The 18,034-nt window shown below is 35.1% G+C and overlaps 1 protein-coding gene across 12 annotated transcripts in view; it reads right to left on the reverse strand.

The window, feature by feature from the left end:
* LOC106158984 (cytoplasmic FMR1-interacting protein) overlaps positions 1-18,034 on the reverse strand; it is a 35,956-nt gene that overhangs the window by 11,764 nt on the left and 6,158 nt on the right. For 3 of the 12 annotated variants that reach the window (XM_087008211.1, XM_087008206.1, XM_087008205.1), the window contains 19 exons: positions 13,311-13,388; positions 12,721-12,822; positions 12,259-12,440; positions 11,859-12,084; positions 11,332-11,436; positions 10,895-11,098; positions 10,414-10,530; positions 9,653-9,730; positions 9,143-9,220; positions 6,163-6,377; positions 5,690-5,837; positions 5,167-5,320; positions 4,749-4,831; positions 4,313-4,378; positions 3,212-3,285; positions 2,625-2,798; positions 2,141-2,249; positions 1,656-1,775; positions 1,178-1,377 (listed from right to left, as the gene is read on the reverse strand). In XM_087008211.1, the coding sequence (XP_086864337.1) occupies positions 1,178-1,377; positions 1,656-1,775; positions 2,141-2,249; positions 2,625-2,798; positions 3,212-3,285; positions 4,313-4,378; positions 4,749-4,831; positions 5,167-5,320; positions 5,690-5,837; positions 6,163-6,377; positions 9,143-9,220; positions 9,653-9,730; positions 10,414-10,530; positions 10,895-11,098; positions 11,332-11,436; positions 11,859-12,084; positions 12,259-12,440; positions 12,721-12,822; positions 13,311-13,388 (2,513 nt within the window). The remainder of the gene's footprint in view (positions 1-1,177; positions 1,378-1,655; positions 1,776-2,140; positions 2,250-2,624; positions 2,799-3,211; positions 3,286-4,312; positions 4,379-4,748; positions 4,832-5,166; positions 5,321-5,689; positions 5,838-6,162; positions 6,378-9,142; positions 9,221-9,652; positions 9,731-10,413; positions 10,531-10,894; positions 11,099-11,331; positions 11,437-11,858; positions 12,085-12,258; positions 12,441-12,720; positions 12,823-13,310; positions 13,389-18,034) is intronic. The other 9 variants (XM_087008212.1, XM_087008208.1, XM_087008210.1 and 6 more) reach the window with 5 other exon arrangements.

Genomic DNA, 18,034 nt, shown 5'->3' on the forward strand with positions numbered 1-18,034 from the left:
AACTTCTTACTGTCAACTTTTCATATAAACTACCAATTATAAATTCAAGTTTATTTGTGGAAGGTGTGCAAGGTTCGCATATGTGCTCTACACAGGCTGACATTTAAAGAAGTAAAGAATGAAAAAAATACTATACTCGATTATAACATTTCCACTGATTATTTCAATCATATCACTGACAATGACATTAAGGAACACACAAAAACAATACTGAACAATTGAAAAGTTTTAGCACAAATTATCAGTTACAAACTTAAAATAATAAACAACATGTATACATCTAACAGCTTCATGGGACCTTTTTTTTTTTCAGGGGCCCTGCCTAGTTCAAATTCCCCACGATTGTAATGAACGATGTATTTCCCATTCAGTTTTGCTCTCACTTTTTTTTTTTTTTTTTTGCTCATGTCTTCTTTCATCTCTGTTTCATTATGCCCATTTATCTTTCTAAAGCTTCTATAACCCAATACCATCTAAAGAGGAAATGCTATCTATTGGAACTATCTTATCTAAGAGCATAGGTCATGTTCAAATGTGGACTAACTTAGACCAGCAATAGTCTAAATGACATCACCAGATGACCAAACACAGGACATTAAAATCTGAGGCTTGGTGGTAAGTGCACATGTGATACGGTTTTCTGGTGACATATTCCTGATCCAAGTTTAGTTCAGCTATGAGCTTGACCTATATATCACCATTTCCAATACACATTTCCGGGTACATATCCCATGCTTTGATTGTGATTTTGGTGATAAAAGGGGTCAACTACATTAGGTGCTAAATTACATACTATGTGAAATAGGTTTAATTTAAATGAAATTGGTGGCTGGGGTTAAGTAAGGGATCCTAGTGCAGTATGTGCTGTTTAACTGACTCAATTCATTTGCTGGCATCATCAAGAAATCAGTTTTTTAAGGAATATACAAATATTGTGCACATATTTATTACTTCTGAGCTAAATTATGGTCCATGAGATAAGTTCATTCAAAAGACACATAGTGTTCAAGATAAATGCCTGAGAAAAGTAGTTTCCATTTTCAAAGAGCACCTGCAACACCAAAATATTCATCATAAAACTAATTAAAAAATCAAAATTGCTTCAATCTCCTTTTTTGGTCTTTTTTTTTTTTTTTTTTTACTTAAACAAATAGATGCAAATAAAAGAAAAACTTACCGATTTGTTGCAGCATTGAAGCAGTAATTTGGCAAGAAGTCATAGTTCAACTCCCAGAATACATGCAAGGTGATTCTGCCATAGGGTGCAGACACGTTGTGGTTCGCCTCTCGAAACATTGCATCAAAATCATTCAGTGACAGGTGCTTGGCAAGAAGTTTGTGTGTCATGCGGTTCACCTCTATCAGTCCCTCTAATTCCTGGGAATTGGATATGAATAAAGTTTAACCCCCATCAACTTAGATATAATCCAAACCATGGTCAATTCTGAGTATTTTATACATACATATATAAATATATACAAACTACTAATCAACTGCAAATAGCTGTGACAATCCAAACATATTCTTGTTAGTTTTAAACAAAATTGACCCAGCTTTTTTTCCTAAAATTTCTCATTGCAACATTGAGGCCATATTTTTCCATATAGGCCACCAGAGCCTAGAGAGCAGTGTTCTTAATACTCCAGTCTACTCACAACAATGCCAGTGATGTCCCCGCCCTCAAACTTGGTGATGGCTGTGTCTAGGGACTTCTGTAGAGCAGCACCTATCCTTTGACTGATCAACCGGTTCAGGTCGATAGATCGACCCAAAATCTACAGTAAAATAGTTGATTTTATTGCCAATTAAAAACTTAATCTTATAAAAAAAAATCAATGAACATTTCCTTATTACATAAGAATGAGAGATAGCCTGATCGATAATCTTGATTTAAATGGAAATGGTTTTTGAGTAGTATGCTGTGATAAACTGTATATTTACAAAATAGCCGTGAATCATTCCAACAAAGAAAAAAAATGTTCAACTCTGAAACTCATTTCATGGCATTATCCTAGATACTTGCAACAATGACAGCGGTGACCCCTCTAAATAAATCCTGAAGATGACACTGTCAAACCTGTCAATAAGAATATCTGGGACTTGACTGTGAATCACAAATCCACACTTCTTGACTATTTACCTGCACATGTCTTTGTTTCATTAGTGTGACATATCTGTTGGCTGGTGGATAGGCAATCTTCATGGAATTGCTGAAGCATTCTGCTCTAAATCTCTTGTCCAACATAATACTGAAGAACAAATTTGCAATCTGGGCTTATCATGTGGAAGAGTAAACATCAGACAGATTAAAAATTCAATGCACATACCCTATATAACATGTTTTATCTTATGGTCAATGCTATTTTCCAGCCTTTTTTAGAAATTTCTTCAGTTTGATAATTGTCTCGGGCCAAGGTCAAATATTACTTAACTTGCCATAAATATATATTGAGAATATTTTAAAATAATTCTTAAGGGGAAAGACCCTGAACATAATAATGGTAATACAAATATTGAGTAAATTATTTGACACAGAGAGTAAGTATATATATGCTAAATTCTGGCTGAAAGCACTGAATGACTTAACACTTTTACTTCTTGTGAAATTTGGTTACAAAGTTTACCTGCCAGCCAGGTGTTTGAAGTAAGCATAGATCTGGTCACTGAGCTTGTAAACAAACTGGTCAAAACACAGGTTGACCTCTGCCTCCACCTCGTCATACAGGAACTGTTTCTTGAAGTTGGTCAAAGCATAGTGGGCACTGTCATTGTACAGGTCTAATGGGTAGAGAATGTATCTGAAAATGTCAATAAAAACACAATAAATAAATAAATAAATGTGAACAAGTGTGATTGAACCATTTGATATGTCTCATTTCATTGTGATTAATCAGGAAAACACCAGCCAGAAAAGTGGAGCAAAAACTGTATCCACCTCCTGCCCGCAAATCAATGAAACCCAACAATGAAAACTGACTTTCAATATTCATATTTAGTTAGCTTGCCAAACTAACAAGGAATAAGAAGCAGACAGATATATATATATATATATATATTTTTTTTTTTTTTTTTTTTTTGGTAACTCTAAAACTATAATCATTTCCACACACTATGCATATCCAGTGAGAAATAGAAAGCATTGACAAGCATTATATCTGTGCTTTACCAATAGTATTTTTATAAATAAGTAAACAAGACTTTGTTTTCTTACTCCATCATGGAAGGTTCTTTGGTCTCCAGAATGTGATCAGTAAGGATCCAGGGCATAGACATCTCTATGGGGAACTGGAAACAAAAAATCACTTCCATAAATTACACTAAACAGTGGGATCATAACTTTAATTTTAAATTTAATTCAAAATAATAAGATTAAAAATATTGTAATATTATAAATGGTTTCATAGGAATTAATATAATGCATGGTGCAATAAAACGTGTAATTTGTACATGGTTGTACATGATGACTGTCTTGTGATTCAATTTGATATACTGCATCACAAAACTAGAGAACATTCTACTGACTTTGATCAAAGCAGATTATTTTGCTTCAGATATCCTCTTAGCAGACTGAGAAGAAAACCCACACCATGTGCTGCAACCCCATTCAAGAATTTCATTAATATGATCAAAGATAAGTACTTGTAAATAAAAACAATCTTTCTGGTCATAATGCAAGGAAAACAGTTAAAAGTTTTTTCTTGTGAAAAAAGAAAAAAAAACGTAAGAAAAAAATCAGCATAATAACATATGTGAAAATGCAACAAGGTTTTGCTACACTAAATTTCTTACTAGGATCTCTATGATATTTCATCTGACTATATATTTCGCTATAACCAAAGCTAAACTAAAATCTATACTACAATTATCATAGCACTTTTACTTTTATCAGGATTACCTTTTGCCTACATGCTTCTTGTCTTGTGTATGTCAAAAGGTCCAGTAATTTAGCCAAAAATATTTTCCTAAATACATAACCATAAAATATACCCTACTGCCTAGAATGTAAATGTCTCCTACCTTTAATCCTTCTACAGCCATGCACAAGAATATGATCTCTAAAATATACAGCATCCATGCTGCTACTCTTTGTGACAATAGTGTAATACTTTCCCACTATAACTAAACAGTAACAGAAATGGTACCCTGTACAAACTGCTGACCTACTGAAACACCTCTATTGGTTTGCCTTATAACCAAATGACATTAATTAAAAGATTCAAAACACTAAATCTAAAAGCTATAGACATGTGAAATGGGTTTGGATGGGATATATCTCTAAATCTATCCATTATTCTATCCCTCTGCCTTGTACCTGTACTCTCCTCTGCATCTGCATGATATTTTTGCAGTCGGCAGTGTGCTGGTGATTTTGAGAACACTAGAAATGCAAGCAGTTGCGAAGCATGTGCAGGAAAATGGGAAGTAAAGGAAGAAGACATATTTGCAAGGCTATAGATTTGAATGAGCTCAATTTTGTAATATAAATAACGAAGTTAAGCAGAGTGCACCTGTCTAGTAAGCTTTTACAGACAAAAAAGATAAATATAAATATAAAATAATAACATGACAAGAGAAAAATAAAAAGTCACATGCTTTCAGATAAAAAAAGGCCAGAATACTACGAGCATAAAAAACCATTCTGAATAGAAAAGAAAGAAAGCTCCAAGTTTGATTAAAAGTAGGCAAGAGTAAGAAGCACACACTTTTCAGATTTAGCAGTTTACGTATGTGTAATTATTAAGTTTTACCTGGATTTTCTTGCCCATGGTCATCTCCAGGAAAAACTCTCTGTACCACAGCTGAGATAGGTCACAGCACTGCATAAGGGTATCTGACAGAGAAAAAGAGACCTTGAAATAAGCTCGAGTTCACAATTAAAATTTGAATATCCTAACTTCTACAGCAAATCACGCAAAATGGTGCCAAGGCCTTTAAAAACTTTTGACGGTCTTCCTTAAGACTTAAATTGACTCATTAAAATTCCTAATAACATTGGAAAATTTACAAAAGTGAATACAATATCAATGGCAACATCAGTTCCAAAACCATCACATCTATCTTCCACTGCAAAAACGTATCCTAAAACATTCTTCACAGAACATTCTTTAAAGAGCATGCTTTTTCTGATTCAATGAAACTAATTATCTACACAAATCTTAAAATTACCACTAAAATTCAGCAAATAGCTCCAGAAGAACGATGTCTTGTGAAAGGCATCAATGGCTGCCAGATCCTTGGGCTCAATGTCTTTCCTAAGTGACTTCTTAGCTCCACTCTTATCAGCAATCAGAGATTCCAACATAGTGCGTACCATGTACAACTGAAAATGAAAATTTTGAAGGATAAATTTTCATAATAATCACAATCAATGGTTTGTTCAATTTGTTCAAATGAATCTGATGCATATCTAGAAAGACTCCACTTAAGAATAAGAAATAGGTTATATATTTACAGAAACAAGTCAATATAACACACAAAACAATTCAAGCCTAAATGTCTTCTAATGAATCTACCTAAAGCCTTAGCAACAGCTTTGCCCATTTACATCATTTAACCAACAGCTTGCCAAGACCCACACAGAGTGGACTTTTGAATTTTGGAAAGCTATGAGTAACCATCAATATTGCTGCATTTCATCTACAAGACACCTGACACTATTTGATTTACTGCGTGTGCTTGGAAGACTTACCTGTGTACTAGATGGCCCCACATTCCTCCTGGGCACTTTAATAGCAAACCCTCCATCAGGGTCCTTCTTGCCGGCCAATGCAGGGTCCTCTTTGGGTTCTACTCCTCTCAGCCAATCAGCAGATGTCTCTCTCACAGACATCAGAATTCTAGAATAGGAAATTTGTGACAATCTTGAATCTTGGGTAACACTATCATTTATAACTTACAAGTTTAATAACAGTAAATAAAAGCTTACTAAAAAATTAAAAATAAGCACATAACACTTGAATCCTGAAGATTACTTGACCAACACAAACTAAATCAAACTCCAGTTTTTAATATAAATTAGCACCTTCACAGTAAATCATTCAATATCAATGATTCAAAAACATCCTTCAAGCAGGATTTCATCTTTTCTCAAAATATAGATATTATTGTCTCATATGTCATCAAAGGACCAATTAGAATCTTTTTCAATCTGACTTCACTCACGTCCTGATCACCTCCTTTTTGTTTTTGATGGACTTTCTTAGGAGATCCCGTAACCCTATCTGCACAAAGTCTTGAAGTTCTGCATAGATATTCCGCCTTATTGCTTCGTTAAATACAGACTCCATCCTTCCCATGAGCACCTGCAGCCCCTTGATCATTCCTATCACCTCAATCAGGGCAAATTTTTCATCGGAGTTGTAGTTGTACCTCGTTGCCTATTTACAACAAATGCAGAGGTTTTAAACAATAAATATTGCTTTGCATGCTATGATGCTAAATGTTTAAAAACCAAAATTATAATCTATCAAACAAAAAGTTAACATACAAATTAGAAAGCTTGGAAACTTCAAACAAATGATTACAAATGAACGAAATTAATCAAATTTAAGAGATTATAAGTAACAACAATAAAGGTATTCATCTTATAAACTGATATTCAATTTATACTGCAGATGAAAAAATATAGCAACAAATCTCTGAAACAAGAAAATCAATAAATTATGCTGAGAAAGGAAACTGAAAAATGAAAACACTGAAATCGAGTTAGGACCAAGGAATATAAGGGATGAACTCATGCAACCAAAACATGCAACCAAAACATGCACCATCCCAGCATGCATAAACCAACAGTGTAAGTACAACATCATGCAAATGAGAAGTGTCTATGAAAATGAGCATTTCTTACAGAGATGACCTAAATATCTTTGGAAATGATATCACATTGTTTCTTTTTATCACTTTCCTGATGATGTTTTGAAATATTCAACATTACTGTTAACTTATATTACAAGTGACTTATAATCAGATATCATTTTACTCTATCTACCAAATCCCATATGTAAAGAACTAGCAAGTAGAAGTTGAACATGGCACTCATAAAAATATAATTTTTCTACTTCAATTACAGTGCAGCAAACTTACACAGGTGAAAATGCAGGAATTTTTCACATAATTCGTAACCAAGGCAGAATAGGTTTTCATATATAAAGTTGTTAAGATCAATTATCTAGCACATTCCTTACAAAATCAGGTAAAAATATGTGAAGGCTAATAATGCTGGGAACATGCACCAACCCTCAATCAATACAGAAACACACACAAAATGCCTGAAATGTCCAGAGATGTTGTCATCTTATAAACACCATATACATGCATTATCTCAGTAAAGATGATATGTCTCTTGTCTTCTCCCTTATCTAATGCATGCTGGCAGTCAAAATTTTGAGAATATGCTCCCAACTGCAACATTCCTTACGAAGACAGAATTACATAGTATCATTTTTCTTTACTGTAAGTCAAGATTATCTATAAGTACATATTATCATATAGAGGGGCTGATACCAGCCTATGATATCAGCATATTCTATTCTAAATTAGGGCTTTTGACCTAGGAAACATGTACAATTTCCCTTTGTATGCATGTAAGACAAATAATGCACTGCTAACCCCTAGTCCAATATACACGATTGTATGCCTTGCTATTGGTCAGCATGCTATGGTGTATACCAGACTCGCGAGCAGTGCTTTATTTAGTACGCACCTAATGAGAAGATATCTCATAAGCTTGCTATAGGCTCATCCAGTGGGATAATTCACATAAGAATTGGGTACTAAAGCACTACTACAGCATGCCTCACCAACACCTCTGGGTAATTCATGCACTAAAGCCCTGAAGCCATTTACAAGACTGTGAACTTGATCATGATTCAATCAACCCCACCCAATTCCCTTTTCTATTTTGTTTAGAACAGCATAGCACAGCAGTAATCCAATGACTGAATGTTCACATTAAAGCCAATGAGTTACACAGAGCCTAGAGCAGTAGTCAGATAGATATATATGTCTATTTTTGGTCACAGAGTCACTAAGATTCTATAGTTTCATTGCCATGCTGTAGCTTTCTGAATTCAGCACAATCTATGTTATTAATGGTACTTTCACCATCATTATTTCACATCTTGTAAACAGGGTTTACTTTCAGATGCAGGGAAAATCTTACTTCCCTCCTACCTTCAAAACCATGCCATTGACCCATTTTTTTAATGTTTCAAATTGTTAAATCTAGTTATAATTCACTTAACAATAACGTGGAGCTCACTTTTTTAACCAACCAAAACAGACCAAATTCTAAATATTTGTAATTGTTATGTCATTTAAAACAATTGTTGTTAAACAAAAATTTGGTTAACCCATTGTATGTTTGCTACTTTTGGTTAGATTGGAATTGAAAGAATTGAAACTGAACTGAAACTAAATTGGTCTGAAGATCACAAATACTTCACATCCATATCCTGACCTCAATGGTCCAGTTACAATATCCCTGCACCTGATTTTTAAATCAACCTCCCAGTTAAACTTCCCTGAGCTACATCTGTAAAGCCTAGGTCCCAACTACGTTTTGGACGCACGTTTTTTTAGGTTCCTTGCATCCGGCTAGGACGTAGCTAGATCGCAGGGAAGGAATCAAGCAGCTGTTGATCATGACGAAAAGTTTGTAAGTGCTGTTTGCATCCTTCAAAAGTCGCACGATGGAAGTGCTCCTCACGCACGAACTCTCACGTTTTCCCCATTTTTTGGGCTGTAGACCACACGTAACAGCTTGTACGTTCGGTTGGGACCTAGGCTTAACAGGCCAGATGCATGCCACCTTCTTCATTTCCAAATCTCCATATGTGATGTACATAGGAATTAGAATGAGGAATTAGAAAACAGCAGCATTGGTTTCAAGATTATGCCACCTATTACAAATGTGAAGGGAAAGGGCTATTTAGATGGGTCTATGAGCATTTGTGACTAGTTCCAAACAACCATCACTGAATCAGATAGTCACAGGTCCAATAAGCATAGCAGACACATATGGAGATTATAAGATGTAAAAATTGGCAAAATGAAGAAGTGGTCACTCATGCAATCTGTAGTTCAGGGTCAGTTTAAACCCTTCACACCACACAACTGACCACACCCCCTCACGCAGACTGACCCTCTCATAATCTTCCGCATCTGTGGGGCAGTAAGGGTTTTGATGATGATCTGTGGGGTGGAGAAGCTTCCAGGAGTACTACAAAGAAATGAATAACAAAAGCAATATAAAAATACAGTACAAATAAGTTTGTGGGTGATGAACAGCTATAACTGCTGCCATGACTACACATTGAGTTACACTCTGAACATGGTGAAGATCTCCCCATTGGCTGGAAGTTGGACCACAAAAATTATCAAACTAAATATTTTGGAATTGTTAAAATGTGCTTTGACAGCAAACACGAGGGGCAAATTTTAGATAAAATACACCTACTCCAATAACCACTGTATGTTTTTTAAGAACTTGTAGAATATTCATCAATTTCTCAAAAATAATTCCCAGAGTCTGCACCTCATCCACCAAGTGGGAGATCTTCACATGTACAAGTGTACAACATGTAGGTAGCAAGCATCATACTACAGTGGGCTCAGGGAGGGGTGAGCGATATTGGCCCCCTCCTTTTCTTACCCTCTCGTACTCCTCCGCGTCCTGTGGAACATGCGGGTTGGTGCGCTGGTCTACCGGGTGGAGAAGTTTCCAGGAATACTATAAATATTTCACAAGTTAACAACAAACAACGCAGGAATTCACATAATGGATGTCCTCCCACATTAAATGAAATCCCGGCTTTGGGGATCCATTTTGCCTGCTGTGACATACAGATTCAACTCAATTTCCCTTGTCATACTTGATACAAAAATGAGAAATTTACATGAAAGTGCTTGTAAAATAATAATACTTAACTATATTTAACTTGACTATCTTTTGCAAACTGACGAGACTGTACAAAAGTTGAGAGCAATATATCAAGCTGTAAGAGTGTTGTCAAGGAAATATTTTACAATCACTTGATACATTTCTAGCAAACACTATTTTACAACTGATATTGTAACCTTTACTCATATCAAAGCACATGCTTCATATCAGAGCAACTGCTTAAATAATTATGTTCACCTATGGCACTTCACTTTGTCAAAAAAAAAAATCATTAGTTATATCAATGATAGTAGTACCTAATCTGAAAAATATATACCAAGTATTAAGTCATCACCATGTTACAAAATTAATGTTTTTACATTTTATTGTAATTATAAATAAACAGTATAGAGCCGACTGCTCTATGTCAATACAAAGTATTCTTTTATAAAAATTTGAAACATTATCTTACAGTGAGGCTTCTGTTTATAACATATGAGATAAAATAACATGAAAAGCCTATCATTTATTACCAGCTCCATGACTTGTACAGTCCATCCTGAGAGTAGCTGCAGTCCTCTCAGTGCCAGCTCACATAGTTCTTTGTTCTCTCTGTCTGTTCTGGGGTTCTCTCTCTGAGTGGTGGTGATCTGAGGACATAGGTAGAACAAGATTGTATGAAGGGGGTGTGGATGGAAGTGAAGGGGGGGTATGCCATAATAAATAATATTAGTCTTGAAATATTGTAGTATAGTAGCCATTTCTTCTAGACCACTTTAATGAAGAAGAATACAATTTCCCTAATAGGTAGAATAAAGAGGAAGATTAGGGTGTATATCAGATGCAAGTGTCAATTGCAATGATTGTGCGATCAATGAGATACTATTATGATATGAACTTAGAAGAACATTTAACTATGCATAATACTAGTTACACACACACACACACACACACACACACACACACACACACACACACACACACACACACACACACACACACACACACACACACCTCGTTGCTATGTTTGGCCAGCTGACTGATATATCTGACATGGTCATCTCTGATAGCCTCTAGACTCCCCAGTAGGTTGGACTGAGAGCTGACCGCACTGGACATTGCCATAGGCCACTTGGTTGCGTCAAAGGTCGGGCTCTGCTTAATGTAACTGAACGGAGCAATCTGCATGTCTCCAAACAGAGGGACCATTTCTAGTTGCTAAATATGATAAAACAAGATAGAAAGATAATTCAACAGAAATTGCTTTGGTGACATAAAACAACAAGATCGCATAGAACTGCAGTAGTACATATTACCTGAGACTTCCACTCAAGAACTCCTTTGAAAGAATGTACTGCATAAAACATTTCCTTATGTACAATTGTTTAAATGCAAATTCATCCTTTAAAAGAATTCAAAATGTCAAGAGAGAATTTTCACTTGCTCCATACCTTTAATATTCTGTCAATCTTTTGTAGGTTGATTCTTTTCCTGTTGTCCAGCTTGTATATGCTGACCTCTTTGCTGTCCATTAGAAACAGGCCACACCCCATTACCTTAATAATACATGATAAGTTAAATATAATGACTGCACTAAGACTGTCTTTTTATAAAGAAAGGCATATATTTTGTCAAACAAAATGCCACTTGAAAAAAAAACTCTTATGTCACATTATGAGTGAAACACATAGACAACAAACAGATATGCTTCTATAAAATATATTTATATGACTAAACTGTCATGATATTCAAATATATCAGATACAAACTGATTCATGATTTGACGTTGGACTAAAAAATCTCCTAAACAAGGAAATCCTCATGCTGTATTTTCCAGGGACGAAACTGCCATTTAGTGAAGAAGTTGGGAAATATAATGTGGGGTCCAGGGGGGGCACCTAGGCCAATGATATCTTTGGCTCCAAAAAAGTGGAAAACTGGCCAACAATTGAAAAAATCTCATCCCCAATATCCTCACCTTAACCAGCATGTGTTTCTCGCTGGGCAGCAGGTACTGTTTATTCTCATACATTTCCATGCAAATGTTGACCACGTCAGCCAGCAGCTCCTCAAAGTTGGGGATACCCTGCAGTGTCTCCTTCAGTGTATCTCGTATCTTGTTCTGTGTGGCCAGGAAAAAAGCCAGGTTCTGGGATTCTTGCAAAGCTTCAGGTTCAGCCATTACTTTTAGAAACTGCGCAGATCTGGAGAAAAGATATTTTTGACAAACAACAGTCACTGAGGCAATTACCCGTATGTTTAAAAAATGAAATCAACATATAACGGTAATGTTTTCAGAGTGATTTGTAGTCACCTATGTCATTTAATCCAGGCTTCATTTTTGTAGGCACTATACTTAGTCCTCACCCCTGACTTACCTTCTATAAGCAGCGTAGTCATTTCTCACTCCAGACTTCATATTCTTTAGTTCGTCCAGCACAGCAAACATGTTGATAAACTTCCCCAGAGTAAGTAGGTATGCCTCTGATACAAAATCATTCCTTTTTTCTTTGTGACAAAGGCGCTTTACTTCACCACAGAAACGCTCAATTGCTTTTTTCTAGAAAGAAAATTCCATAAAGGAGTCATTGAAACTCAAGTTTTGAAATGGCACAAAATGTCTGTATCAGGAAAAAAAGCAATGATCTGAAGTCATTTTTACAGTTGTAATACATAATAATACATTACCCAGTGTCCTTTTCTTTATTTTTCACAATCAAAAAATGTTAGTATACACAGTGTTCATAACATATAAATACTGCTATAAAGTTACTGTTGCACTGTATCAAATTATGAGCAATAGTTTTCTGGGCAATGGGGTTTCAATCATATCACATTACCTGGAAGTACATAAAGTCCATCAACTTGGCCACCTGTGGGCCCAAAACCTCCACTGTCTTCTCATAGATCTCAACTCTGTTTGGTTGGTCATTGGACTTGACCTGAAAAAATATGTTAAATAATATATATGTTTTGTTTAATAATATACAGAAATAATATCATAAAACAGTGTTAAATATGAGGGGGGTATTGTTATTTTCAGGACATCTAGAAAGTTATCAGGAGAAATATGTGCTCAAATAGTTCTATATTCCAACAGTTTTTTTTTTGTATGTATCTTTAACCAAATGGACATAGCATGATTAACATATACATGTATAAACATTTGTATGCATGCACACATTCTGTCATGCAAACATGCACAAATTCTGCTTAGTTATGCAAAATTGAATGCTCTCTCTCTCTCTCTCTTCTCTCTCTCTCTCTTCTCTCTCTCTCTCTCTCTCTCTCTCACACACACACACACACACACACACACACACACACACACACACACACACACACACACTTGGCAAACTCACAACCATACAAGCAAAGCCACTGTGACAACATCAACAGACAGACATCAACCAACATGCCCACACATTACCTGAGGCAGAGCCCTTGAGCAACATCTCCAGGTGTACAGAGTAACTGCATATTCATGGCCTTCTTCCAACAGTTCATTCTGGAATTAAAAAGAAAAACTTTAAAGGGGTCTTGTCAATAAAACATATTAAAATGTGTTGTTGTCAGTCCATTGTTTTTATGCAAAAGTGACCTTTACCACCTTTAGATAACATAGCAACTGACTTGCAATCATGTATCCAATAATACATGTATGCATTAAGATTCAAATATCAGGAATGAAAAATGTTGTTTTTCCCCAAAACTGATCTCAAAAACCTATCAAATTCAATTGACCTTAATTTTTCCACATATTTTTGTCAGGTATGCCCTGGTATCAATGAGAAAATTTGCAAAATTAAATTAGATTTCTTTGAAGAGTTTCTTAAAGTATCTAAATCATCAAGACCCCCTTTAATGTCCATCTTTTACATAAATTGGACCCATGGCAAGATTAAATAGTTCAAAAAATATTTGCAGGGATAAAAAATATAACCCTTAAACCAAATTTGGCTGACATTTTAAGGTACGCAGGACCGAAATCAATTCAAACAAAATACATGCTACAAGCTATTGTTCTTGCTGTTACTGCACATGCTATATTTAATAACTGTTATCATTATCTGACATAAAACCTGGGATATAATATATAGGACCTAATATAGGCACTATCTGGGTCCTGGATCATCCACAGCTGACATAGCACACAGTGTGTGTAATAAGTGTATACGTAGAATATAAATTTAAAGGTCAATGATCAATAACACCAAAAAGGTCTCCATCCTTATCATATAATAGAATCTGTCACCCATTTCACTAACAGCACATTATATGACCACTCTGTTGATGCTAGTTAAGACAACAGAACCAGGATATGTGATACATAAAATGTATCAATTACAGCTTAAATATGATTTATAAATCCACTGTTGATGGGTTTATCATCCAGTGATGGTTTACATCCGCACAGATAACCACATTCAAAACATTTTATTTACAAGGTAGACATAAACTGTACTGCCAAATAGTTAAATGAAGTACATTGTCAACAAATTCAAAGATAAGGACAAACTGCCATCATCAGATATCATTTTATGGCTTATTTGCCAGGTTGAATTTTTTTTCGTTTTACAATGTGTGTGTTTGTGTGTGTTTGTGCATTGACTAATAATGTATAAGTACAGGCAACACAGACTAGACTGGCTAATATCTCCTATAAATCAACATCAGTGTTTCATGCTAGCCGTCCACCCACTATTACAGTACAGCTCTTGTGGTTCTAAAATATTTCCACTTAGCGAAGCCACCAAAGCATTTATTTTCAAAATAATTCATCCCAAACCATTTAACCTTGTGGTAGTGCTTTGCACCTGTCAAATTTCAGCCCTATTTTGGTCTCCAAGAGAGACTTTATTTGTGATTAAAAAACAATTTACTAGTACTTATTTCTCACAGACTGAGTATTAAAAGATAAGATGAGCTAGGACAAATATTGTAATAAACTGGAGAAAAACTGACATTTCATGTGGATCATTTTTTTTTAAATATATAATTCTACGCTGCTACATAATTTACTGGTACAGTTTGCAAGGGCCAGCCTGGCCATATTACACAACATGTTTACTAGGTCAATTTTTACCCCTTTTCCCAACATGTGAATTAAATTTTTCTATTTCTCACAAAAACATTTTTTAAAATTATTTTTCTATATTTATCTCAGTAAAAAAGCAGTTTTTCAATATATAATTGAAAACTAATAGTTCAAACTATGGTTGCATTCAGAATAGATAATCCTTGGATCTACTGGTCCATGAATCAAAAATAGCAGACCCTACACGAAAGCAAGACCGCTTAATCTTTTAATGGTCTCCTCGCCTCCACACGGACTAAATTTCGGCTTCGAGGTTTATCTGTTAGGCCCCTGTACTGAAGGCATGATGATGTGTGGAGACGGAGAACATAAAGGCAATAAGCCATCTTGCTTTCATGTAGGGTCATATTTGATCCGTCAACCAGTAGATCTAAGGATCATCTGTTGAGAATGCGACCTTTAAAGGTAAATGACTGTACCTCTACTCAGAGAGCACCCTTTCATTAAAACTACTTGAAAATGTTCTCATTCCATTAAAGTAGTGAATATAGCTAGATAAGATAAGCATACTAGTAATAATTCAAATTAAATAAATGTAATGTGTGCCATCAAGTCCATTTAACTGACCGAGTCATGTGAAGAAGACTTTTAAATATACCCATTAAGAAAACCAAATGCTGTTTCTTCAGTCCTTTTTTGCACTTATTATCCCCACCTTTACGACACATTTTCACTAATCAATATATCCAATGATTTTCACTAATAAATATATCCAATGATTTTCACTAATAAATATATCCAATGATTAAGACAGAGAAGTCGACTTCAATACTACCCCATCCTGCCCTCTCCACCCCCCCCACCCTCAGACCCCCTCCCCCTCCCCCCTAAAAAAGGGCAGAAAATGTTCAGTTTGAGGATAAAAACAGTACTAGTCTAGTAAAAACAAGGCAGCAAAGCTGTCAAATGTACAGACAAAAAGCAGGAAATATCTATGCACAAAATAGGCTAATGTCAATTCTGATGCAAAAGTACATTATGTTAAACTGCAAATTTAACATCAAATTTTAATTATGCTCAACAGGTAATACCAATGTAAGTAAAATGTGTAACAAGCATAAGGCTTCAGGCCCATGGGAGTTCAAGTTCACACTTTGAACATGTATAACTTCCAGAAAAAGAAGCCAATTAGACTGCTTTTCCAACTCAGGCTGCATGCCGATTTCGAACTTGACTTGCGTTTTAGTAAGATCAATTACTCCTGTGAGTTTCATGACAACAAGCCTATCGGTTTTTCTTGAAATGTGTTTACAGTGTTGCATATATGCTGAAAAGTGAAAAAAAAAGCATAACTTCTACAATAAAGGCCCGATCATGCTGATTTTTGAACTTGACCTGTGTTTTATGAATATTCATCAGCTCTGTAAATATAAAGCCCAAAAGTAAAACTGCCTTCCACTTATCGTGCTTACAATGAAAGTGCACGGCGACAGCGATGACGGCGACGACAGACACAGGTGATGTCAATATGTACAGACACATCTATATATATTTACTGTACTGTTTAAGAACAGTAATTGACATGGTTTTTCTTAAATGGTCATCATGGGAACAGTGCCCAAAATAGGTTTTTTTCAAATTTTGATGCAATATTACATAATGTTTAACAGCATAATGACCATCAATTTTTAATAATAAAATATTAGTATCATGGATGTTCAGAAAATGTGACTAGCAAAGGTCTTCAGGCCCATGGAACTTCAAAGTCACAACTTGAAAATGCCAAAATGTAAACAAGACAGCACTGTTCTGAAATGTTTTTTTTTCCATTTTTAACAATTTTTAACATAAAACAAAATTAAGAGTTTACTGCCATTTTTATATGATCAACTAAGAAAATTGATGAGATGGGAAAAATATCAACAGAGCAGTGTTAAATGTCCAATTTCTTCCATTCTGAGATTCTGAACATAGTGAATGATTGAATCTGACAAACTGCAATGATATGAGTTTTTTCTATTTTTGAAACTTTATTACACAATACATGATAACAAGTTTACCATCTTTTTTACAAAATCAACTAACAATGTTGTAAAGATGCAGGAAATGTCAAACAAACACTTTTATGTATCTTATTAGTTTAATAATGAGACTGTTAACATGCCTAAGAATTGAATCTGAGGAAATGTGAAAAATATGCTGAAAAGTGAAAAAACAGCATAACTTCTACAATAATGGCCCGATCATACTGATTTTCGAACTTGACCTGCGTTTTATGAATATTCATCAGCTCTGTAAATATAAAGCCAAAAAGTAAAACTGCCCTCCACTTATCGTGTTTACAAGGAAAGTGCACGGCGCCGGCATCGGCATCGCCATCGCCATCGGCGACGACAGACGCAGGTGATGGCAATATGTACAGACACATCTGTGTCTGTACATAAAAAAATTCTACAATGACTTTGACTATGTACAATGGTCTCTATTGTTAAATCAACCTTATCTCTCGATGTTTTTCAGTGTTATCAAACTCTGAAGTTATAGCTATCAGCACACAGGTATCTTCCCTATTTATATGTAACTTATCTACACAGCCATTTTTAAATTATTGAAGCTATTCATTCTGGCCCTAGGCTAAGAGGGGCGAGACAGAAATTCATTACTGACTTTACTACCTGCCTGGCACATAACTGCAAGTATTTCCTGGCCTAGATCATACTGTGTAAGATTATATGTACAGGAAGCATTTAAAACAGGGAAAAAACTTCCATCCAACTTATATAAATATGCAGAAATGTATACATGTATAAAAACATACTTTTATGTACAATAGTCTAAGCCATACCTTGAAAAAAACCTGTTTATTAACAACTACCCTTTTTTTAATTTAACCAATTTGTTTTGCTATATACTTTTTCCTTGGTGCATTTTTTGTTTTTTAACATACTAAAGTATCTTTAAAAAAAAACACACACACACACAGTACCCCCAGCCATCTCTCCCCCACCCCAGTAAAAAGGGGGTGGGCCAAAACCATCTACTGCGAACAACAGATTTCCCTTTTATAAAGTATAAAACTATAAAGATGAACCTAGTTTCTAGCCCTTTATCGTATA

This window comes from Lingula anatina, chromosome 3, assembly GCF_051362555.1.
Source record: "Lingula anatina isolate TDL-2025a chromosome 3, LinAna3.0, whole genome shotgun sequence".
In the NCBI taxonomy this organism is placed as follows: Eukaryota; Metazoa; Brachiopoda; class Lingulata; order Lingulida; family Lingulidae; genus Lingula; species Lingula anatina.